The 26745-nt window shown below is 42.9% G+C and overlaps 1 protein-coding gene and 1 non-coding gene across 3 annotated transcripts in view; one reads left to right on the top strand and one right to left on the bottom strand.

The window, feature by feature from the left end:
• The window catches only part of LOC126253052 (general transcription factor IIH subunit 2), a 135717-nt gene that overhangs the window by 7739 nt on the left and 101233 nt on the right, over window positions 1-26745 (top strand). Inside the window, exons 2-3 of one of the 2 annotated variants that reach the window (XM_049954134.1) lie at window positions 3029-3145; window positions 20642-20843. In XM_049954134.1, the coding sequence (XP_049810091.1) occupies window positions 20754-20843 (90 nt within the window). In that variant the 5' untranslated portion in view covers window positions 3029-3145; window positions 20642-20753. The remainder of the gene's footprint in view (window positions 1-3028; window positions 3146-20641; window positions 20844-26745) is intronic. The other variant, XM_049954132.1, reaches the window with a different exon arrangement.
• Window positions 5660-5734, bottom strand: Trnar-ucu (transfer RNA arginine (anticodon UCU)). Its single transcript has one exon. It is a non-coding gene; the product is annotated as a tRNA-Arg (tRNA).

The following is a 26745-nucleotide window of genomic DNA, read 5'->3' on the forward strand; positions in this document are numbered from 1 at the left end:
GCAGGCAGAGTCCTAACCAGGCTGATGTCATCTCTGTTAGTGAAAATGGTGAAAAAGTTAGAAAGGCAAAAAAATATATGACAAGATCACTAGGAGAAGTGTATTTAGTAATGAAAAAGGAGAACCTGATTTTAAAAACTGGTTTCACAAAATTCTACTCCTTGCAATGAAAATGGGTACAGGGTTGCCACAGGTTCTGGAAATCAGGGAATTTCAAACACGCCAGGGAAATCTAGAGAGGGCAAAAAAAAAAAAAATGGTTTGTGTACTGAGGTGTCATGCATTGTCGCTGGCTGGGCACAGCTGAGTATGTGCACCAATTCCCTTTTCCCTCTTTCCTACTGCTTCTCCCCTTCCTACCATTCCCCTCAGCTGGCAGTCAGTACTGCCACCATTTCTTGCCACTAGCCTAGCAGCTGCCAATGAGAGGCAGGGAGGCGCGAGGAGTAGCTTGTTTGGATCTGATTCTCAGAGACTGTAGACGCAGTGGCCTGAGGTGGTGGTCATGTGTGCGTGAGTTGTGTCTGAGTAATTGTGTAAATGCTTGTGTGTGCTCGTTTCCTGGCAAAAGCTACGGCTGAAAATTTAGTTGTGAAAGTGTGATTGTCATCTCCACGTGCCTGTCTACGGCTCAGCAATCATCTTTACAGCGAGTTGCTACCTATCCTCATTATTATTGATTCTCAGTGTACTTGAACAAGTTGTCTGGTGCATGGATTGATCACAGTGGTCTCATTTCATCAAAATGCTGTCTGTGGCTCATGAATAGCTGGCCACACAAGTGAATTTCCACAATGGGCCAAAATCGCAAGCCATTTCTGTGGATATCTCTAATGGATTGGGCCTGCCGATCTGAAGTCCTTCAGTTTCCAATAATGTGCAGGCCCTGCTCATCGGATCTAGTCTCACTCATCTGCCCACAGGCCAGATCTGTTTGTGTGTGGCGTAGTGCGATGGATTTTCACGGTTTATGGATGGACCCAGGACTGCAGTGCTCCTCAGCAGACAGGAGGCAATGGCTGATGGATTTCGGGAATTGCAACTGTTTCACCACAAGTACGTTATATAGTGTGGCATTTTATAGACATTTTATTTGTTCTAGTACACTTTTGTCATTCAAAAGTAGTGTACATTAGAAAGTATGGACGATAAGAAGAAGAAAATTGTGTCAGTTGCTGGCGGTTTGTACACTTTGTACTCACACATTTCTCAAAAGAAAAATCACACAGTACCTGTAAAATAATAGACATAACACAGCGGATATAAACCAGTGATAACGAACATAACAGAAGCGACATTGGTGGTCACCTACAGTGTTCTTTTACACAATTCTTCCCCGCCTTATACACTTCTTTCAAGAGACCTACTATTTTCTTAGGTTGTTTCTGAAATCAGTGAAGGTATTTTAAATCCATCTTGCGACTCCAAGGAAGTGTGTATTTTTGTCACCAAACGTGTTATGTTTGGTTGGAGTAAAATAACATCCGTGGTTTTAATGAAACACATATACCATTTGGCTTGCTTTCTCCATCTAAAAACTGTTCATTACAAAAGATGTTGTGTGAGGACTTAAGATTTTTGCTCACATCTGGAAACGCCATCCGCTTGCAACCTTTTTTTTTTTTTTTTTTTTTTTTTTTTTTTTTTTTTTTTTTTTTTTTTTTTTTTTTTAAGATATTTCCTCTTTTGCGCTATTGTTTCTTGTACCACAGCTGCAAAGACAGATTGTCAACTTATGTCACTCAAAATGTGTCAGGGAAAAATGCTAAAACCTGTCTGGAATTCAGGGACATATCATGGAATTTCACTTGGGGAAACTTGTGGCAACCCTGGGGTAAAATGCCAGCCAGTGAATATTGTTTGTTTCGCCATAAGCAGTGTCACAGGGAAGACGTACACAAAGATGGACCTGATGCTTTTGTGTGCATATCAAGAGCTGCAAGGTAAATGTTGGTTGTAGGAGTGTGCAATGTGTTCTGGGGCTGAAGTGATGACTATTGAAGCATTACACATTCAGGATACTAATAGTGACATAATCTATGCATTGTGGGATGGAGGAGAGTTGGTGAAGAAGACAGTAGAGCCAGAGAAGTTTGTTAAAGAGGTTAGACATTGGGTCACGAAAGGAATAGCTAACCATCATATCCTGAGGATTCAGAGACAGGCCATAGCAGAAGTAAAATCAGCCACAGCCCAGAATACTGTCACATAAGTTCTTCATTTCAGCTTTGCTGAGAACTGGTTTGTTGCTTTGCAGAACAAAATTCAAAGTCACCACTGGCACATATCACAGGTATCAGTATTCACACTTTTTGCTCATTTCCTTGGAACATCGCACTATTTTGTTATTGTCCGTGATAATCTCGTCATGACAGTGTACATGCATGCTACACCGTCTGCTTGATAATTGATGACGTAACATGTAAACATGTGTATGTGACTGAAGGTGCAGCATCTCATTTTAAAAACCACTTTCGGCTTTATGAGCTTGGTCAACACTGTAGTATGGGAATTAAGGCAAAAATGGATATTTTAAGCAACAGGTCATGAAAGAAGTGCAAGTGATGGGGTTAGGAGGTCTCTGTAAACATTTTGCAACAAGATTTAATCTCCAGCATGGAGCTGTTGATGCTATAAGAGAGGTTACTGGATTTGTACACGCCATATCAACATTAGTAAGAAACATGAAACTCTTAATTGTAAATGAAAGTACACCAAGGGAATTCTTTTTAAGAATCAGAGAATGGTGGCCTGCTGTGAAGCCTGGGGTAGGAATTCAATCAAGTCACTACTGGGTTGCATCCCAGAGTGGCACATACGTTGCAAGAAAAGTTCTCTATGAAGTGCAGCCTGTTACTGTACTGAAATGCAAAGACCACAGTATACATTTGGAGACTTTGTAGTGAACCACTTCATTTCTTATGTGTATGACAATCAGTGGTGGGTGGGACAGATAATAAGTGTCTCATGAGCTGCAAGATATAACCGGCTCCTTTATGACACCTTATGGTCTTGTTAATACTTTCAGATGGCCATCGTCAAAAGATCAGTGTGCAGTTCCCATTTCCAAGTGGTGCTTTGTTTGGATCATCCTTCTTCGTGTGCAAATTCGGCTCGGGCATACAAGTTCAGTGAGAAGCAGATGGTAAAAAAAGAATCTTTTTCAACATTGCTATGTTGATTGTTACACTGTAGGCAATTTTAATTCATGGAAAGTCATGAAAAAGTTAAATCATGATGGAAGATAATAATAATTTGTGAATAATGTCATAAAAAAATATTCTTGTTATAAATTCTTTCAAATAAAATTATGAATTGTTTCCCACTCACTTATAACATTATAAAGTAATTATTTTAATTCAGAAATACCAGTTATGCATGACACTTACTTTAAATTCAGCAATTAATTTAAATATTTAATTGTCCATGATTTTTTTATCTTGAGAGTAGAATTAGATCTACCTAAAAAATTTCTCACATTTTCTACAGACAGGTGTTGCCCACTCTGATTATACATTCCCTAAGTGCAGTGACCAACTAACATACCATGAAATTTTCAGAACATTTAGGATGGGGATTTTGTTCGATTTCCGTCTCTTCTAATTGATATAGGCCTATTGTTCTTTTTACCAGGACAAATTTGGCTAAATTCTTCATTTTGAAAAAGAAAAAAAGTTACCACTCTTTTTATTAAAACATCTAGAATCTTCTTGCCACATTTGTTCTATGGCAGAGCTAATATATCATTTTGTGCCTTTTAACTTCCTAGCTGCCTTTACTATTATTTCTGAAATGCCAAATTCTTGCATTGTCTCTTTTATAGTACAGCTTTGATGTACTAATGTCAAAATCTGCAATTTTTCAGGCTGCTTTGACAATTGCAACTTATCTTTCAATTCTTTAATCAGCTGCTCATTATCTTCATAGTCAAGACATGCCTTGTTTGTACTAGGTGTTTGAAATTTGTGGGTCAAAGCAACAGCAGTGTTATTCACAGTTGCGTCTTGAGTTTCGCTAATTTTTCATTTTGCATTATCTTTGGCATCCTTTGTGGATACTCTCTTGAAATTTTAGAGAGGATACCCCAAAAGCAGTTAGATCTGTATCGAGTGATTCTACTAGGTATAACTGTGCTTCATCTTCTGACTAGGGTGAAGATGGCTGAGATTTTTCTGCTTTTCCTGCTGAAAATTTTTTTGTACAAGTTGGACAGATATTCTCACAAAGTTTCACATTGATCTTTGTCACAGCTTTCAATTGTTTTGCTGTTTCTGCATTAACAATCTATAAAGCCTTTTTTACAGAATGGTTCTTTGCCTCAAAAGGCTTCCAACAGGATCTCTGTAGAAATTCATACTCGCCCAAAAGTATTGCTTTGTGATGAAAGCATATTTGTGCATTTTCAGTAAGACATACTTCACTTCTTTGGTTTAGTAATTCTTGTTTTTCTATTGAAAATATTTGATATGTTTGAAGCCTTGTTGATGTTAATGTGTTTTCAGATGACATGCAGAATTATCTGCAAGGCCAATGCTACATGGCACTGACAAGCCTTTCATATTCATTAAACTACAATTCAGTTTCTGCTACCAGTGGCTGTTGCTTTCAATAATTGATAATGTAGAAGTTCTATATATTTCCAACTGTAAAAAATTAAACAGTCATAGATATTAAAACTTTTGTAGAGAATTTGGGAACAGAGCAGAAAAAAATTTAAATGACCAGATAAACATTTCTAAAAAGTCAAACACCTTGAAATAATTTGTACTTACAGAAAAATATGTTGATGTAGTAATGACAACAGACTTCATGTCATTGAAAAAAAAGCTCACATTGAATCTGAACATTCTTCACTACAAAACAGTGTGCTTCAGTATCATTGTTGAAGCCGGTTTTTAAACTCCATTGTTACCACTAAACATGTCTGTCTCAAAAATAAAAACAACTTCTTCTGATCAAAGTAAGTGACCTCTTTCCAATGGTGCCAATAAAAACCAGATTTGAGTGATCCCTTTTGAGATATGACCTCTTGAAAATGACCCAAAATTGACTAATTAAATTTTTGAGTAGACTTTGAACTTACGTAACTCAGTTATTATTTGAGCAATCTAGGTGACACTTGGAAGAGCGTTTTGACATGCTGACAGGCTGCTGAGGAGTTGAGAATCACCTTCCAGAAAGTTATTCTTTCAGTAGATACAAGCCCAATAAAGTATAGTCAAAGTTTGTTACAACAAGAATTATGAACCACTTTGATAGCACATTATCATGAATTTACCATAATTTGACCTTTAGTTCTACAACTAAGCTGTTATACCTGAAAAATTGAATAAAATCACAAAGTTTCAGCATGATAGGTCCTGAGCAATGGTAAAACAAAGTTGATGATTTATTCCTTAAAGTCATGATGTCAAAAAACTAGTCTTTGCCAAAAGATGGCTAGCGGCCCAACCATATTACTTACAGAGCTGTAATTTGGCAGTGCTTGATGTAATTTTACATCTGTAAAAATTTCATTGATATTGGAGAGGGTCAAGTGGGGGCCCTTAGGCCACTTGACATGGAATGACGTTATGAGATGGTGAAATGATAATTAAATCAAGACCCTATGCTGTCGACAGGTGTTGATATACATCAATGGGGACAGTTGAAAAATGTGTGCCCCCACCGGGACTCGAACCCGGGATCTCCTGCTTAGATGGCAGACGCTCTATCCATCTGAGCCACCGAGGGCACAGAGCATAGTGCGACTGCTGGGACTGCATGCTCCCCGTGAGACCTACATTCCCAACTTAATGTCCACACACTTCATTCGCAGTGCCCCTGCCCATTACACTCATTACTTGCAGCAGACAATCTTACCGAGTCCTGTAAGAGTTCGGGCATTTCATGTGCATCCGCAGAAGAAGAAGGTCAATGGCTGGTTAGCCGTAACTATATGAAGATAGTATCTGTTCTTTTGGACATGTGCGAAAGAACAGATACCATCTTCATATATATATAATGAGATGGTGGCTTGTCAGACTATGCATTTTTAGATCCAGCTCCTCTACAAACTCTTCTACATATGTTTCTTGTGTATCCACATCAGTATGAACCCACTGTTTGTATTCTGATCATTTCTTTTAAGTTGTATTCTTTGAAAACCTCTACTAAGTAAGCTTTCAGCTCAGGTTTCCCATGACATTGTCTGCAGCATGAAGTCTTGTTATTGTAAACAGCACATAGTTTTCTTGATTAGTTCCTTGTATAGTCATCATCCTTGATAGCTGTTGCCGTCAACATCAGTTCGTCATTTTGATGTATTACACATACACAAACTGATCGTGTACCAGCAGCACTAACTGCAATAAACCGCTTTGCCATTAGTTCACAAAATTTTGAGAAGCTCAATTCACTGTCATATTGCTTACAATAGGCTGGACGTTTCTTTCAGTTACTGAGTTGGAGGTGTTTCTGCTTATGAATTTTTTCACCATCCACTCTTACTGCTATGGAACCATAGTTGCCTAGGCACAGCCAAATAAATTCATCACCTTCGAAGAACTGAGAACATTACTTATGATTTTATCATAGAGTTGTTTTCCCTCCCATCTTGCAGGTACTGCCAAAATGCCAGTTGCCATCTTCAGTTTCCTTGCCTGCTTCACCATTCTCACAGAAATGCTGAATTATTATGCTCTTTGTTGTGTACTCTAGCTGCTTGGAACCAGGCTCAAATTTGAACTTGGGTGGAGTGATTTGAATGATGACTTTAATTTTTAGTTCATTAATTAAAATGTCCATGCACTGGGCTTTCTGGCATTCTTCACCATTTGTATTTCCACAACATCTGTGGAAATTAGCAATCTCGTGCTTTCTAAACTCTCTGCATTATGCAACCGATTTTGCTAATTCATTAAAGCTTTAAAGGTCAATCTCCATGAGACTGACTGTGTAGCAAGTGTCACCTGCGCCCATACAATCAGCAGCCACTTAACTCTTGTTTGTCCTAAGGCTGTACTTGCCTATGAACAAATTCTTGTGTACATCTGATACAACGCTTCTGACTAGGCGTGAAAACTACGTTAGCCAACAGTCTCAGCTTTTCAACACTTTCATTTCGATATAAATCATTCTTAACTTCCTGTTTATTTTTCCTACCTGTATTGCAACAGGTATTTTGCAGAAATTGAAATTTTGTCATCAGCAGGACATTATGATGTGAGCAGATTTGGGCATCTTCTGTAAGGTTGAGTCCACTTCTAAGTTTTAAAACCTCTTTGTTCAGCAATGAGATTTATTTCACTGACTTAAGTAGACTTTTAGGAAATGGTGTAGGCTTGTGGCAGTCAGTGCCATCGTGATCAAGAAAAGGACACTTCTTGGTTAATACAGTAGATGCAGATAGAGACTCAAAACACAAATTAATTTAGTCACATAAATTTCTAAGAGCGAGCTAATCACAAGATCAACACCAGAGTCACAAGATCAACACCAGAGAGAAATTAATCACCTGAAATTTTATATACTCATTCAACAATGGATGTATACCATTTTGTTAATGTTTTCAGTAATAATAGTAATATGTATTTACAAAATCTTGGGGGTAATTTATTCCATAAGTAGGCATGGGTCTGAAATTTAACTATATAGCTTTCTGAAATTTAACTATATAGCTTCTGAAGCTTTAAGGATGCTCTTTCTACACAGCAAGATTAAAACAATGAACTAAGAATGTCTAAACAACATATTCAACAATGTTTTCTATAATTCCTATTTTTATGAAATTTCTTCAGGGTTGGATTTATGAAAACTTTGGGAGTAATTCCATCATAAGTTGGCATGAATTTTCATTTATTTTATTGCTTGGAATTTGATTTGCACACAACTACACTTGTATTTTTATTCACATTCGAGCAGTTTTTACTTTCTATTTACTAATTGTCAAATTCAAGAAATTACATTATGTATTAAAAATAATAAATTTGAGCGATGTTCTTCAGCCATAAGAAGGCATGCATCAGAAATCAAATTATGTAGGTTGTGAAGCTTAAATAATTATCTATCTGGATACAAAATGATAACAAAGATAAAGAAAATACAGTTGAGATATGGGCTCCAAAACTACGCAAAATTTGGCACCCAAAACATTTTAATCAAGTTTGCAGGTGCATATATTTTGACAGACAAAGAGCTGTTGTACAAAAAGCACAAGAAGACAATATGGTTGTGTGTTATATTACCTATTCTTGGCTGAATCCGTCTGCAGAATCATGATTTATAGATGGTTAAAGATGACCTGTCCAAGGTGCACAATGAATTGTCTACCATTTATGAAGGACAGCTGTCACCATAGGTATTTAAAAATCTAATCAGTAACATATTAAAAAGTTTTTTTTTAAGTATACAAAATCGGGGGCTTCTGACTTGAGAGTACTTACCATAAAAGTGTCCAAAGTTGGCACTTTGGCATGCATATTGGTTTTGCAAACTTGGGATTCCTATCTACAAGAGGCTGTAGAAACGGGATCAAAGAGACACTGGACTGAAACTTTGTTTGTATCCATCCAAGACATCATGGAACCTTCCCAGAAAATTTCATTAGCTTTGGAAATGGTTGAGAAGGGACCCCAGGTCTACTTAACATAGAATGACTCTCAACAGTGTCTGATACAACACTCATGTATTTCCCCCAGTTACAGTGAGATTGAGGTATTCCCACAGAACCTTGTTAAACTCAGTAACGGCACCTTTGTAAGGATTTAGAAGCATATATCTCTGGCGGAAAGATAGATACCGCTTACAGGAAAATTAAGGAGGCCTTTGGAGAAACGAGAACCAGCTGTATGAATATCTCGAGCTCAGATGGAAAACTAGTCCTAAGCAAAGAAGAAGCCTACCGGGACCATCCGACCGCCGTCTCATCCTCAGTGGAGGATGCGGATAGGAGGGGCGTGGGGTCAGCACACCGCTCTCCCAGTCGTTATGATGGTTTTCTTTGACCGGAGTCGCTACTATTCCGTCGAGTAGCTCCTCAATTGGCATCACGAGGCTGAGTGCACCCCAAAAAATGGCAACAGCACATGGCAGCCTGGATGGTCACCCATCCAAGTGCCGACCACGCCTGACAGTGCTTTACTTCGGTGATCTCACGGGAACCTGTGTATCCACTGCGGCAAGCCCGTTGCCTAAGCAAAGAAGGGCAAGCTAAAATGTTTTTTGTGGACCATTTGGAGGACAAGTTTGGGGAGGTGGAGGGCTTGTCCAAAATGCGCTCTGGGTCAGTCTTGATAAAACAACATCCTCTGCCCAGTCATGGACATTACTCACTTGTGACAAGTTGGGGGATGTTTCTGTTACCATCACACCCCATAAGAGCTTAAATATGGTCCAGGGTATTATATTCCATAGGGATCTTCTTTTGCAGCCTGATGACAAGCTGCGCGCCAATTTAGAGTGTCGAGGTGTTCATTTCATCTGGTGCATCCACCAGGGTCCGAGGGATAATCAGGTTGCCACTGGTGCCTTCATCTTGACCTTCCAGGAAGACACATTGTCCGAGAAGGTCAAGGTGATGGTCTGCCGCTGTGACATCAAGCCATATATCCCTCCCCCGATGCTGTGCCTTAAGTGCTGGAAGTGCGGCCATATGTCTTCCTGCTGTACTTCCAGCATCACATGTCGAGATTGTGTACGCCCATCACATCCCAATACTCCATGTGCCCCGCCTCCTATCTGTGTCAACTGTGGAGAGCATCATTCACCTTGCTCCTCAGACTGCAGGATTTTACAGAAAAAGAGGAAAATCATGGAATATAAGATGCTGGACCAACTGACCTACTCTGAGGCTAAGAGGAAATTTGAGCGCCTACACCCTGTGGCTATGACCTCTCTTACGCCGCTGCTACGAGAACAGTTGTCGCCCCATCAGTTCCTCGCATTCCTGTCACCTCTCAGAACCAGAAGACTACATCTGCCCCTTTGGTGGGGGCACTTCCCTCCCTATTGCTCCCGCACCACGTACTTCAGGAGCAACACCCCGTCAACCATCTGGGATATAAGTTCCCACTTCTGAGCCAGAGAAACTTAAGTCTTCTTTGGCTCCTCTCGCTAGGAAGAGGTCCCGTGGGTCACTCCCTTCCCAGGATTTTGCTAGTCGGAAAGATGACACCCAGCAGAGGCTGAAGGGCCTAAAAGCAGCTTATCGTAGGGCTTAATGCTCATCCTCAGTCCCGGAGACTGAATCAGTGAAGTCCTCCTAGCCAGGAAAACCCAAAGAACAGCGAGAGAAATCCAAAAAGAAGGTCCCCAAGACCAAGGGAATTGTGGTGGCACCCACACCACTGCTACCTACAAGCTCTGCGTCTGTGGATGAGGTGGAGATTCTGGCATCTGATGAGGACCTAGATCTTGCCAGACCCTCAGACACAATGGATGTGGACTGCTCAGGCAAAAAGTCGGTAGCAGCAGGTGATCCTGAGGCATAAACTGCCTCATTGAATGTTCCATGCCTTCCCAATCTCACGATTACGTCATCCTCCAGTGGAATTGCGGTGATTTTTTCCACCACCTGGCTGAGCTACAGAAACTGTTAAGCTTTACTCTTGCCTTCTGCATTGTCCTCCAGGAAACCTGGTTCCCTGCAATGCGGACTCCTGCCTTCCGCAGCTGTAAGGGATACTACAGGAACCATAGTGACTGTAATTGAGTATCAGGTGGAGTTTGTGTTTATGTCCTAAACTCAGTCTGTAGTGAAACTGTGCCCCTTCAAACCCCTCTTGAAGCTGTGGCTGTCAGAATAAGGACGACACAGGAAATAACTGTCAGCAATGTATATCTTCCTCCAGATTGTGCAGTGCCCCTGAATGTATTAGCTGCACTGATTGATCAACTCGACCGAGCGAGGTGGCGCAGTGGTTAGCACACTGGACTCGCATTCGGGAGGACGACGGTTCAATCCTGTTTCCAGCCATCCTGATTTAGGTTTTCCGTGATTTCCCTAAATCGTTTCAGGCAAATGCCGGGATGGTTCCTTTGAAAGGGCACGGCCGATTTCCTTCCTAATCCTTCCCTAACCCGAGCTTGCACTCCGTCTCTAATGACCTCGTTGTCGACGGGACGTTAAACACTAACCACCACCACCACCACCACCATTGATCAACTCCCTAAACCTTTCCTACTTTTGGGAGATTTTAACGCCCATAACCCCATGTGGGGTGGCACCGTGCTTACTGGCTGAGGCATAGATGTCGAAACTTCACTGCCTCAGTTCGACTTCTTCCTCTTAAATACAGTGGCTGCTACATATTTCAGTGTGGCCCATGGTAGCTACTCGGCCATTGATTTATCATTTTTCAGCCCAGGACTTCTCCCATCTATCCACTGGAGAGCACACGATGACCTGTGTGGTCGTGACCACTTTCCCATCTTCCTATCACTGCCCTGGCGTCAGCCCTACAGACACTTTCCCAGATGGGCCTTAAACAAGGTGGACTGGGAAACTTTCACCCTGCTGTCACCGTTGAATCTCCCCCACACTGTAACATCAGTATAACGGTTGAGCAAGTGACTACAACAATAGTTTGTGTGGCAGAAAACACGATCCCTCTCTCTTTATGGTGCCCCTGGCGAAAGGCAGTCCCTTGGTGGTCACCGGAAATCGCTGAAGCAATTAAGGAGCATCGGCAACCTTTACAGCGGCACCCTTTCTTGGAGCACCTTATGGATCCGTGCCCGCATTCAGCAACTTATCAAACAACTGAAGCAGGAGTGATGGGAGAGATAAGTCTCGACCATTGGGTGCCATACATCACCTTCGCAAGTCTGGGCAAAGATCAAAGGTGTTTTTGGATACCAGACCGTGACAGGTATTCCCAGTGTTAACATAACTGGCGTGTTATCTGCCAATTCAAACGCGATTGCCAAGCACTTCGCTGAGCACTGTGCTCGAGCCTCTGCGTCGGAGAATTACCCTCCAGCCTTTCACACTCTGAAACTGCGGCTGGAAGGGAAAGTCCTGTCGTTTACTACATGCCACAGTGAACCGTATAATGCCCCATTTACAAAGTGGGAGTTCCTCAGTGCCCTTGCACATTGTCCCAACACTACTCATGGGCCAGATTGGATCCACAGTCAGATGATTAAACATCTCTCATGTGACTACAAGTGACACCTCCTCGTCATCTTCAACCAGATCTGGTGCACCGAGCGAGGTGGCGCAGTGGTTAGACACTGGACTCGCATTCGGGAGGACGACGGTTCAATCCCGCGTCCGGCCATCCTGATTTAGGTTTTCCGTGATTTCCCTAAATCGCTCCAGGCAAATGCCGGGATGGTTCCTTTCAAAGGGCACGGCCGACTTCCTTCCCCGTCATTCCCTAATCCGATGAGACCGATGACCTCGCTGTCTGGTCTCCTTCCCCCAAAACCAACCAACCAGATCTGGTGCGGGCATCTTTCTATCGCAATGGCGGGAGAACACTATCATTGCGGTGCTCAAACCCGGTCAAAACCCGCTTGATGTGGATAGCTATCGGCATATCAGCCTCACCAACATTCTTTGTAAGCTGCTGGAATGTATGGTGTGTCGGCAGTTGGGTTGGGTCCTGGAGTCACGTGGCCTACTGGCTCCACGTCAGGGCGACTTCCGCCAGGGTCGCTCTACCACTGATAATCTTGTCTCCCTCGAGTCTGCCATCCAAACAGCCTTTTCCAGATGACAACGCCTGGTTGCCGTCTTTTTTTATTTACGAAAAGCGTATGACACCACCTGGCGATGTCATATCCTTGCCACATTATACGAGTGGGGCTTCTGAGGCCCGCTCCCAATTTTTATCCAAAATTTCCTGCCGCTTCGTACTTTCCGTGTCCAAGTTGGTGTCTCCCATAGTTCCCCCCATATGCAGGAGAATGGCGTCTTGCAGGGCTCTGTATTGAGTGTGTCTCTATTTTTAGTGGCCTGTAATTGTCTAGCAGCTGATGTGGGGCTTTCCATGTCACCTTCTCTATATGCAGATGACTTCTGTATTTCGTACTGCGTGACCAGTACTGGTGTTGCTGAGTGGCACCTACAGGGAACCATCCACAAGGTGCAGTCATGGACTCTAGCCCACGGTTTCCAGCTTTCGGCAACAACTTCGTGTGTTATGCATTTCTGTCGGCGTCGTACCATTCGTCCAGAACCAGAACTTTACCTTAAAGATGATCCACTCACTATAGTGGAGACATATTGATTCTTAGGACTGGTTTTCAACACCTAATTGACTTGACTTCCTCACCTTTGTGAGCTTAAGTGGAAGTGCTGGCAACACCTCAATGCCCTCTGCTGCCTGAGCAACACCAACTGGGGTGCAAATCACTCCACGCTGCTGTAGCTCTACAGAGCCGTTGTTCAATCCTGCCTTGACAATGGGAGTCTGGTTTATGGTTCGGCGGCACCCTCAGTGCTGCGTTTACTCGACCCAGTGCACCACTGTGGCATTCGCCTAGCGACAGGAGCTTTTAGGACAAATCAAGTGACCAGCATCCTTGTGGAGGCAGGAGTCCCTCCATTGCAGGTTAGACGTGCACAACTGCTGGCCAGTTACGTTGTACATGTTCATAGTTCTCCTGTGTATCTGAATCACCATCTCTTTTTCCTACCCACAACGGTTCATCTCCTGCATCGGCCGCCCATGACAGGACTTCCAGTTGCAGTTCGTGTCCGATCCCTTCTTTCCGAACTGGAGTCCTTGCCTTTACCATCTATACTTGAGGTCCATTCATGTACACCTCCATGGTGTACACCTAGGCTGCAGCTTCACCAGGACCTTTCACATGGCCCTAAGGACTCTGTTAACCCCGCGTCTCTCCGCTGCCAATTCTTCTCGATTCTTGACATTTACCGAGGCCACGAAGAGGTTTACACTGACGGCTCGATGGCTGATGCTCACGTTGGCTTCGCGTATGTCCATGGAGGAAATATTGAACAGCATTCCTTGCCCGGTGGCTGCAGTGTTTTCACAGCTGAGCTGGTGGCTATATCTCGTGCTCTTAGCACATCCGTTCATGCCCTTGGAAGTCGATTCTTCTGTGTACTGACTCCTCAAGCAGCCTACAAACTGTCAACCAGTGCTACTTTTATCATCCTTTGGTAGCGACCATCCAGGAGTCCATCTATGCCCTGGAACGTTCCAGTCGTTCCATGGTGTTTGGGGCCTAGGTCACATCGGAATCCCAAGCAACAAACTTGCCGACAGGCTGGCCAAACAGGCTATGCGGAACGTGCTTATGGAGATAGGCTTCTCTGCAACTGACTTGCGTTCAGTACTATGCCGCAAGTTTTTGCGGCTCTGGGAGATAAAATAGCATAACCTCAGCACGCACAACAAACTGCTTGCCATTAAGGAGACTATGAATGTGCGGCAGTCCTCCATGCAGGCCTCTCGTAGGGACTCTGTGATTCTCTGTCGGCTCCATATTGGCCACGCTTGGGTGACACATGGCTACCTTCTGCGCTATGATGACCCACCTCAGTGTCGGTGTGGCGCCCAGCTGATAGTGTCCCATATCTTGGTGAGCTGCCCTTCTTCAGTTACCGGACTTGTTGCTATTAATTTTAGCTGAAACGCCTCATTGGCTAATTTAGTTTTACGTTTCATACGTAACGGTGGGTTTTATCATTCTATGTAAGTTTTAGCACATGTCCTTTGTTCCTTTGTGTTCTGCGCTCTGATGCTTTTAGGGTGGATGTTGTAATGTGTTGCAGAGTGGCTGGCTTTTCTTTTTTATTCTCGTGGTCGGCTAGCCACAGTCATCTACTCTCTTGTTTTTACCCCTTCTACCTGTTTCTTGCTTCTCTCTGTGGTTTTCTTTTCCTGTTTTGTCCATAGTAGTGTTGGTTGTCCTTCTGTCATTCTTCTGGTTCTTCCTTTCTCCTGTTATTGTACTGTACGTCTCCTTTCTTTTCTTCTTTCTGTTTTGTAATTATTTTACTGGGAACAAGGGACTGATGACCCAGCAGTTTAGTCCTCCCCCCTCCCCCTCTTTTAACCAACAAACCAATTTATTTTGACTATTCCTAGTTATTATCTTTCATTATAGGGTGAAATCAGTAATTGTTTTGTAACTTACCTTCAGCCTTCTTATGTAGCACCACATTACAAAAGCTTCTATATCAACAGTGTAAGAAAAGTTAAGTTGCTAATTACTGTAAAGAAGACACATTAAGTTACAGACAGGCACAATTAAAAGGCACTTATACAAAGCTTTTGGCCATAGCCTTCGTCAGCAAAAGAGAAATGGACACACACACACACACACACACACACACACACACACACACACACACACACTTACCTTTCATACCCGCAAGCAAGCACGCTCATGCACACATGACTGCCAATGCCAGAAGCAAAGGGCAGAATGCAGCCATCATGTGGTATGACAGCAGCAGTCTGGAGGGGGCGAGGAATGGGGAGGGATAATAGTATACAGGTTGGGAGAGAGATGTATGCTGTCAGGTGGAGTGTGCAGGGACCAGAATGCCAATAGGCACTGCATCAGGAGGTTGAAGGCAAGGGAGGTGGGGAAAAACGAGAGAAGCAATAAAAATAAGTGTATGTATTGGCAGAGGTCGGCAAATGAAGAGGCTGGGAGACGAGAATATGCAGAAGATGGTGGAACAGAGGGGATCGAAACTGTTGAGTGGAGGGTGTTACTGTAGGTTGAGGTCAGAATAATTACAGGAGCTGAAAATGTGTTGTAAGGATAACTCCCATCTGCGCAGTTCAGAAAAGCTGGTGGTGGAGGGGTGGATCCAGATGGCTCGGGTAGTGAAGCAGTATGTTCAGCTGCATGTTGTGCCACAGGGTGGTCTACTACTGTGCTCCTGGCCACAGTACTGTGCTCCTGGCCACAGTTCGGCAGTGGCCGATCGTCCTGGTGGACAGCTGCTTGGTAGTTATACTGTTGTAAAAAGCTGTGAAGAGGTTGCAGCAGAGCTGGTAAATGGCATGGCTGCCTTCGCAGGTGCCCAGCCCCTGATGGGCTAGGATAAACCTGTGATAGGACTGGAATAAGAAGTGCAGGGTGGCTGGATTGGGCAGGTCTCGCACATGGGTCTTCCATGGGACTATGATCCTTGTGGCAAAGGGTTGGGATCGGGAGTGGCATAGGGATGGACTAGGATGTTGTGGAGGTTGGGTGGATGACAGAACCCCACTTTAGGAGTGGTGGGAAGGGTCTCAGGTAGTATGTCCCTCATTTCAGGGCACAATGACAGGTAATCAAAGTCTTAACAAAGGATGTGATTCAGTTGTTCCAGTCCGGAGTGGTTTAAGTGATTTTTAATTGTGCCTGTCTGCAACGTACCATATCTTCTTTAAGGTTAGTAGCAATCTATCTTTTCCTACGTTGATGACATTCCTATGTGGAGTATCCGTTGTTTGTTTCCTTTCCAGAAGTGATTTCCTTGTTACATCCAGCATTAATTTTACACTCTCTTTGCTTCAGCCATCATCAGTCATTTTGCTGCCCAAATAGCGAAGGGCATCGTAGTACTATTAGGGTCCCATTTCCTTGTCTTACTTGGCTACATTCCATTAACCTTACTTTACTTTTGTTGGTGCTCATCTTACAATCTCTTTTCAAGATGCTATCTATTCAGTTCAACTGTTCTTCCAAGTCCTTTGTTGTTTCTGCGAGACTTACAATGTCATCAGCAAATATCAGAGTTTTTATTTTTCTCCTTGAACTTTAATTCTCTCTCCAAAGTTCTCCTTGGTTTCCTTTACTGCTTTCATTATGTATAGATTCAAAACGCCAAAAAAACTGGTACACCTGCCTAATTTCGTGTAGGGTCCCCACGAGCACGCAGAAGTGCCGCAGCATGACGTGGCATGGACTCGACTAATGTCTGAAGTAATGCTGGAGGGAATGGACACCATGAATCCTGCAGGGTTGTCCATAAATCCATAAGAGTACGAGGGGTGGAGATCTCTTCTGAACAGCATATTGCAAGGCATCCCAGACATGCTCAGTAAAATTCATGTCTGGGGAGTTTGGTGGCCAGTGGAAGTGTTTAAAATCAGAAGAGTGTTCCTGGAGCCACTCTGTAACAATTCTGGACATGTAGGGTGTTGCATTGTCCTGCTGGAATTGCCCAAGTCTGCCATAATGCACAATGGACTTGAATGTATGCAGGTGATCAGACAGGATGATTATGTACGTGTCACCTGTCAAAGTTGTATCTAGATGTATCAGGGGTCTGATATCACTCCAACTGCACATTCCTGACACCATTACAGAGCCTCCACCAGCTTGAACAGTCCCCTGCTGACATGCTGGGTCCATGGGTTTATGAGGCTGCCTCCACACCTGTACACGTCCATACGCTCAACACAATTTGAAATGAGACTCGTCGAATCAGACAACATGTTTCCAATGTCGGTGTTGACAGGCAGAGGCGAGACGTAAAGCTTTGTGTCGTGCAGTCATCAAGAGTACACGAGTGGGCCCTTGGCTCCGAAAGCCAATATTGATGATGTTTTTGTTGAATGATTTGCCTGCTGACACTCATTGATGGCCCAGCATTGAAAGCTGCTGAAGTTAGTGGTTTTGTTGCACTTGCGTCATGTTGAATGATATTCTTCAGTCATCGTTGGTCCCGTTCTTGTGACTCCCTTCTCAGCCACTGCTTCCTTGTCATGTCCTTTGACACTTAACAACTGCAATCTGGTTTGTGTAGAAATTAAAAATAATCTTTCCATCATGTATTTTATCCCAGCTGCCTTCAGAATTTCAAAGAATGTATTCCAGTCAACACTGTCAAACATTTTCTCTAAATTTTCAGATGCTATAAACATGTCTTTGCCTTATCTTAATCGATCTTCTAATAGAAATTGTTGGGTCCATGTTGTCTCATATGTTCCTACCTTTCTCCAGAATCCAAACTGATCTACCCTGAGGTCAGATTCCACCAGTTTTTCCCTTCTTCTGTATATAATTTGTCACAGTTTTGCAAGCATTGTTTCTTAAACCGATGATTCGGTAATATTTACACTTATAGTGTCTGCTTGCTTTGGAATTGAAATTACTACAATTTTCTGGACATATGAAGGTATTTTGCCTGTCTCACATACCTTACCTACCAGAAGGAATAGTTTTAACACGGCTGGCTCCCCCAAGGATCTCTATAATTCAGTATCATCTGCTCCATGGGGTGTGTTTTGACATAAATCTTTCAAGAGTTCTGTGAAATGTTTCTCACAGAATCATATCACCCACCTCATCTTCATCAACTTGCCTGTGTGCCTTTCTGCAATATTAAGTTCATGTTCAATTTGCTTGTATAGCCTTGGTATATATTCTTTCCAATTTTCAGCTTTCCAGGAGATTAGCCCCAATAGGAATTCAACCTTTCAATCCTTGTGCTTAATATTGACTTGCTATTCCAGCTCTTGATACCCGTACAGCTGCTTCTCTTTTTTTTCTGAAGGTCTGTCTAATTTTCCTACAGGTGTCACCTATCTTTTCCCTGTGCATGCTTTTACATACTTGCATTTCTCTTCCACCCATTTTGCACTCTCTGTCAATCTCATTTTTAGATGTCTTTATTTCCTTTTGTTGGCTTCATTTACTATATCTTCATATTTCCTCCTTAATATCTCATGAGTTGTCCAAGATTTTCTACTGGGCTTTAAACTTTAAAACTGTGTACCATACTGAGACTCAATCTCAGAACCTTTGCCTTTCACGGGCAAGTGCTCTACCAACTCAGCTACCCAAGCACGACTCACGACCTGTCCTCACAGCTTTACTTCCACCACTACCTCATCTCCTACCTTAGTCTGCCAGGAAGTTTCATATCAGCATGTACTCTGCTGCAGAGTGAAAATATCATTCTGGAGACATCCCCCAGGCTGTCGTTAAAGCCATACCTCTGCAACATCCTTTCTTCCAGTATTGCTAGTCATGCAGGTTTTCTAAGAGAGCTTCTGTAATGCTTGGATGAGATACTGGCAGGAGTAAAGATGTCAGGACAGGTCATGAGTCGTGCTTGGGTAGCTCAGTAGGTAGAGCACTTGCCTGCTAAAGGCAAAGGTCCTGACTTCAAATCTCAGTCCAGGATGCCGTGTTGATCTGCCAGGAAGTTTCAGATCAACACACACTCTGCTGCAGAGTGAAACTTTGTTTCTGGAATTAAACATGGTACACTGCAAGGTTTGTTGCTTGGTCTGCTCCTGTTCCTGCCCTAATTAAATGATTTACTAGGCACTTTTGAGGATCCATCAAAATCCATTGCATTTGCTGAAACAGCATAAAGTGCCCAAACATATCCATACCAGACGCAATCAGGAGAATAGTGGAATAAGTGTGGAAATGGTTTCCTGCAAACAATTCAATACTTTATCTTACAAAGGCTCATATTGTTCTGTTCCAAACACATAAAAATGACTTGTAGGTACCAGAAGTACAGATCAGTGGGCTCACACTGGATGAGACTCCATGTGTGTACTTACTAGGCATTCAGATACATAATGAACTGATACAGGACCAGTGTGTGGTAAGTCAAGCAAAAAGTTCAGTTTTTTCTGCTTCCTCTCTAATTTTGATGATCCTCAGACAATTTCAGTGACATACTTGGCATATTTTCATTCATTACTGTCCAGTGGCATAATTTTCTGCTGTAATGCACGTAAGGTAGAAAGTATTTTTTCTACAGATGCATGCAACAATAGTATTATGTTAAGTTGAAAATCAGACATCTTGCAAAAGCCTTTCTGATTCCTAGGATTTCTTACTCTTCTGTGCCATTCATTACATCTACACCGTAATGGTATTTTGTGATTTATAAAAAGTGTGATTTCAGAATGTAACATAAACTCCACAACTGCAACTATAAAAATAATTTCCATATTGTCTGTGCATTCTTGTCTAGGTTTCAGATTGAGTTCCATGTTCCTGTGCAGGTTGCCAGCAGACAACAGATGGCCAAATTTTAAACATCAAGATATTCAGAAATAAACTAAGATTGTAGGTGATTATTGGAAGAGAAGAAGTGACTTTCTTCAAAGTAGCTGCTTTTCTCCTATGTCCATACACAATTACACAGTCATTCCCATAATTATCAGTGTGAATTGTCTAGCACTACATAATATGTTTGTAGTAGACTTCACAGATGTTGCCTGTGGTGGCTGCCTCTATTTGACTCATTCCATATCCTCAAATCCTCAAAGGCTTACATTCACAATTAGATTTACAGAACACAACGTGTGAATGAAAGAGCGAATGGACAGTACAAAAAGATGTGAATGGCTATGGTTGACAGTTGGAGGTTCCCGATTCTCAATGTAATGTAATGTTTTCTGATGTTTGTTTTCGTAAGAGCCATTTGATGTTCATGGACATTGCAGTCAATAGTAAACTTTTCTTGTACAGTGCCTTTCACTGAAAAGTTAGTTACTCTGTGTATATAGTATTTCTGTTCCTATATTTCCCATGAGTATTACAACTCGACAACAATCTTTCCTCATGGAAAATCATTTATATCCAGAAATATGTGCTTCACATAAGTTGGTATGAAAACCCTCTATACCATACTGGGTTCATTGTGCAATTTTTTTGCCCTATATGTCAGAAAAACACTGCTTAAATGCTATTGGCTTATTTCATTTCTCAGGGAAGCAATCAAGGAAGATGAGGAAGGTCTTCTTGAAGGATCTGTTGCGGATATCATCCAAAGAGCAAAGAGACGAAGACAGGCAGACAGGCGTGGAAATGTTCGTCTTGGTATGATGAGACATCTTTACCTAATTGTTGACTTTTCAGAAGCAATGTCAAATCAAGATCTGAAACCAACAAGACATCTTTGTTCCATTAAGGTTAGTTAATAGTTTTGTGTATGTATGGTATATCACACAGTAAGAGCCATTGTACAATAACAAATTTTGGTCACTACATTAAAAAAATAGTAGTATTTTTAATAGCATTTATGAAGTACATACCCAGTAAATGGGAAAAGACAGACATAGACATCTTTGTAATATTCTTTTCAAAAGAATAAATTCTGTAGACCTACATAACTATGTTACCATGCAGAAAGTTTGAAAATTTTTGTGTTTGATACCATGTGAAGATTACTGTTGTTGCTGAAAAGAGAAAGAAAATCATGGATATATTTCTAAAGCATGGGAGTACTGGAAGCATCAGATATTTAAGCAGCCCTTTGCCTACAGCCTGTAATTGTATACCTAAATCTAACAGGATTCTTGAAACAAAGTAGCAAAAGAAAATGATAATTAAGCATTGAGAACATTTTTGTTGGAGTAGTTAGACCATCCACCAGTTTCATAAAAATTATCTACATCCATATCTACATTGATACTGTGCAAATCACATTTAAGTGCCTGACAGAGGGTTCATGGAACCACCTTCACAATTCTCTATTATTCCAATCTCGTATAGCGCACCGAAAGAACGAACCCCTATATCTTTCCTTACAAGCTCTGATTTCCCTTATTTTATCATGGTGATCGTTTCTCCCTATGTAGGACAGTGTCAACAAGATATTTTCGCATTCGGAGGAGAAAGTTGGTGATTGGAATTTCATGAGAAGATTCCGTTGCAACGAAAAACACATTTGTTTTAATGATGTCCAGCCCAAACCCTGTATCATTTCATTGACACTCTCTCCCATATTTTTTGTGATAAGACAAAATATGCTGCCCTCCTTTGAACTTTTTCAATGTACTCCGTCAGTCCTATCTGGTAAGGATCCCACACCACGCAGCAGTGTTCTAAAAGGGGACAGACAAGCATAGTGTAAACAGTCTGCTTAGTAGATCTGTTACATTTTCTAAGTGCCCTGCCAGTAAAATGCAGTCATATGTAGCAATATTGATTTTTATTTGCTATTGGTGGCTCACATTTATTGCACTTAATAGCGATGGAAAATAACAAGCCTTATGGCAGATTACCTTAACGAAAAAAAAATTTTTTATCTGTAAAAGAGAAATTACACCGCTAAGTCAAAAACAATCCAAATAGGGGATGTACAAGGATGGTTTGAAAAGTTCTCAGAATCACCAAGAGAGGTCAGCCCTAGTGCAACTAGTTGTTCATGTCATATTCATTGGACTGTTGCGTGTAAACACGTGCCATGTCATTGCTCCTGGAAGAGAGCTATGGCATTGACGTGGCTCCATTGTTATTCCCAAGTAGTGATTTGTGAAGATGGAAAAAATTGAGATTCGAGCAGTGATTAAGAACTTCGTAAAGAAAGATATGAAAACAAAGAACAGTCATGCCAATTTCCAGAATACACTGGGGGACTATGCTTCTTCATATTCAACTGTTGCCAAGTGGACAAATTAATTTAAATTTGGCCGGGAGAGCTTAGATGGTGATCTGCGCGGTGGTCAGCCAAGATGTGTCACTACTCCAGAAATAATTACAAAAGTGCACAAAATGGTCGTGGAGGATTGCTGATTGAAAGTGCGTGAAATTGCTCAAGCTCGCCAGATGTCATCTGAAAGGGTATATCACATTTTAAATGAAGAATTATAAATGAAAAACTTATCTGAAAGACGGGTTCTGCAACTCTTGATGCACGCCCACAAACATGCCGTTGCCATGGAAAAATTACACGAACTAAGGTATGTATTGTTGCCACACCCGCCTTATTCATGTGATATGTCTCCGTCAGACTTCCAACTCTTTCCAATACTGAAACTTTTTCTTGGTGGACAAAGATTCACTTCAGATGTGGAATTGATTACTGGAGTTGACAAATATTTTGTAGGCCTGGAAGAAACTCATTTTCGAGACAGGATTAAGGCACTGGAACATCGTTGGACCAAGTGCATTAATCTACAAGGAGACTGCATTGAAAAATAAAAAAAACTTTCAGTGATGTAAGTACTTTTTTTTCTATTCCATTCCGAGGACTTTTCAAACCACCTTCGTAACATACAACATGACTCACATTTAGCAAAAAATCAAAACAATAACGTTAACAAAGCCTACATCTACGTGATTACTGTGTAATTCACAATTAAGTGCCTGGCAGAGGGTTCATCAAACCACCTTCAATTTATTTCTCTACCATTTCACTCTCAAACGGTGCTGGAAAAACAAACACTTAAATCATTCTGCACGAGCTCTGATTTATCTTATTTTATTATGATGGCTCCCTGAGTAGTTCGACACCAGCACATCATTATTTTGAGTTAGTTGTCACTTTCTGCATCATACAGATATTTTGCCTTAATCGTTTTGCAGTTTGTTATGATCATCTGATGACTCGTAAATGACAGCATCAGCCACAAACCATCTAAGAGGGCTGCTCAGATCATCTTCTGAATCATTTATGTATATCAGGAACACCAGAGGGCCCATAACACTTCCACGGGGAATGCCAGGTATTATTTCTGTTTTACTCAATCACTTTCTGTCAATTACTACTTACTGCGACCTTTCTGGCATGAAATCACAAATCCAGTTGCACAACTGAGACGACACTCCATAGCCACGCAGTTTATTAGACCTCACCGTTGAGGAATGGTGTCAAAAGCCTTATGGAAATGTAAAAAAAATGGAATCAATTTGACATCACCTGTCGGTAGCACTCATTACTTTGTGAGAATAAAGAGCTGGTAGAGTTTCACAGAAACAACATTTTCTGAATCCATGTTGGCTGTTTGTCAGTAAATCGTTCCCTTCGAGGTAATTCATAATGTTCGAACACAGCACTGCAAATTGACGTTAGCAATATGGGTTTCTGATTCAGTGGAGTACCCCTATTTCCTTTCTTTGTTGTTGGTGTAACCTGTGCAATTTTCCAGTCTTTAGGTATGGATCTTTCATGGGATACTGTTCTCTTAATGAACCATATTCCTGGCTATGTTGATGCTTCTGTTCAAGATGTAAGTAACTGATGTGCACAAGATCAGCAGATTGAACTAACTGTTTCTGGAATTGTTGGTTTTGTGTATGATAACCGAAATGAATATGAGGAAAAAATGAGGCATTGCAGAGCAAAATGAGAAAAATATGTTTCACTTTGAAGGATTAAATGAACTGGAGATGCCATTAACATACATGGAGCAATGGTTGGAGGCAAGTGAAATAGGAGATTGATGTTTTGCCAAAGGCGAAAGTTTGCAACATAAAAACATCATTCAGTGGACAAGCAGACTTCTTTGATGAGTTTCTTTCCTTAAAATTGTTATAACGTCAAGTTTAACAAATATATTTCAGAACGACACAACACATATAAGTCACAGAGTAAGTTGACAAGCAAGACATGTGTACACGTTAGCATTCGAATGAGCACTGAGTCCCAGTCTAGCGACCGCTGCTCGGCTGGCCGCTTAGGTGGCGCAGCTGCTGTATGGCTGGCAGACAGCGCCGCGCGTAGAGGACGCGCGTAATTGCGCGGTGGCGCTTTGAATGATCGGCGAGTCACAACACTTTTCCCTCTTTGAATTTGTTGCACTGGTCTTGATGGAGGTGTCCTGGAGATGGCTAACGTCCATAGGCGTTGTTTGACTCACCATAAAGTCTCGAGGAGGAGGCTTCCCGTACGGACGGAAGTGTCCCCGATGATAACGGGTCGAGATGACAGGAGACGTAGGGGTCGAACCTGCTGGGGCCCCCTGCACCAATCCACCCGTTGCGGCAAGTCCAGTTGATATGACAGGAGACATGGGCGATGTGTCGGCGTCCGTTGGAGGAGGAGGCGAGTAGATTTGCTCTGACAGAGGATGGTCATCCGGTTCCTGCGTGGGCACGTCTCCTGGTGGCGTCCGTTCTTGTGCTGGCATCACGATGATGGTGAGAGGGCTGCGTTGTGAGTATTGAGAGATGCCAAGATGCCGAGCATCAGGTAGGGCCAGAAGTGGTGTAGCGGCCTTCGGAACAGGCGTTGCTGGCACACAAGGCCGAAGCTGGTCCGAATGACGCACTGCAACACCCGTGTCCGTCTGGATTTCATACAGGCGTCCGCTACGGTGTCTTAAGATGCGGCCTGGGCTCCATTTTGGCCGCCTGCCATATCCCCGTACCCAGACGAGGTCGTCGGCGGTGAACTGGCCAAGGGAAGGCACCCGCGGCCGTGAGGTGGGAGGCTGCAGAAGATGAAGTAGCGTGCGGGGCTGTTGGCCATGTAAGAGCTCAGCCGGGCTGTGGTCGCCCATGGTGGTGAAACGGTAAGACGCCAGAAACTGGAGAAGCGCATCAGCAGCAGCAGAAGAAGTCAGAAGTTTCCGCATCTGAGCCTTAAACATGCGGACCAGTCGTTCAGCCTCACCGTTGGATTGTGGATGAAATGGCGGGGCTGTGACATGCATAACGCCGTGACGAGCACAAAAATCCGCAAATTCGGAAGAGGCAAATTGCGGACCATTATCAGTAACAAGAGTAGAGGGGAGGCCTTCCAAAGAAAAAATGCGGGCGAGAGCACTGGTGGTTGCTGCGGTGGTAGGCGACGTGCAACGGACAATGAAAGGAAAGTTAGAGTAGGCGTCAATTACGAGGAGCCAATAAGTACCTAAAAAGGGTCCCGCAAAGTCAGCATGAATGCGCTCCCAGGGCTTCTCAGGCGAAGGCCACAGTGACAAAGACGACTTCGGGGCAGCGGCCTGTGACACTCAAGGGCCGCAGGCAGCGACCATGTGTGCTATTTCAGAGTCGATGCCAGGCCAGTACACATGACGGTGCGCCAGAGATTTTGTGCGAGACACACCCTAGTGCCCTTGGTGAAGGAGGCGCAAGACCGAAGCACGCAAAGACGCAGGTGCCACAACATGCGACGAAGCATTGTCAGTGGAAAGGAGGATAACACCATCCCTAGCCGTGAGGTGGTAGCGCAAAGCGTAGTAGTTCCGCAACGGATCAGAAGTCTTAGCAGACGGGCGGTGTGGTCAACCCTTCTGAATACAGCGTAAAATCCGGGAGAGGGTAGGGTCAGAACTCGTAGCAGCCGCCAGCCTGTCCCCAGTGATGGGGAACCCGTCCACAACCCGCTGCTCGGCAACATCCAGGTGGAAACACAAAAGTTCGTCCCTATCGAATGCCTGATCAGGACTCATGGGAAGGTGATACAGTGCATCAGCATTTGCATGTTGAGCCGTTGGCTGGAAATGAATCTCATAATTGAAACGAGACAAGTAAAGAGCCCAACGCTGGAGGCGGTGTGCAGCCTTGTCAGGAAGTGACGTTAATGGATGAAACAAGGAAACAAGTGGTTTGTGATCCGTAACAAGATGAAATTTGGAGCCATAGAGAAAAAACACCAAACTTATGAAGAGCATGAATAATGGCCAAAGCCCCTTTTTCAATTTGAGAATACTTTTGTTGGTCATCTGCAAGCGTTTTGGAGGCATAAGCAATGGGTTGTTCCGAACCGTCAGAAAAACGGTGCGCAAGGACTGCACCGACTCCGTATTGAGAGGCGTCTGTGGCAAGAACAAGATGTTGGCCAGGTCGATAAGTAGCCAGGCACGGGGCTTGTTTCAGCATAGTCTTCAATTTCTGGAAAGCCGCATCGCATGACGCGGACCAGTGAAAGGGCACGTTTTTATGCAACAGGCGATGCAACGGCTGAGCCACCGAAGCCGCAGACGGTAAAAACTTGTGATAGTATGCTATTTTCCCCAAGAAGGCCTGCAGTTCCTTAACAGATGCAGGGCGAGGAAGGGCATCGATTGCAGCGACAGTTTGCTGAAGCGGACGAATACCCTCCCGAGAGAGGTGAAACCGCAAGTACATGATAGATGCCTGAAA

The sequence above is a fragment of the Schistocerca nitens genome, chromosome 4, assembly GCF_023898315.1.
Source record: "Schistocerca nitens isolate TAMUIC-IGC-003100 chromosome 4, iqSchNite1.1, whole genome shotgun sequence".
NCBI lineage: Eukaryota > Metazoa > Arthropoda > Insecta > Orthoptera > Acrididae > Schistocerca > Schistocerca nitens.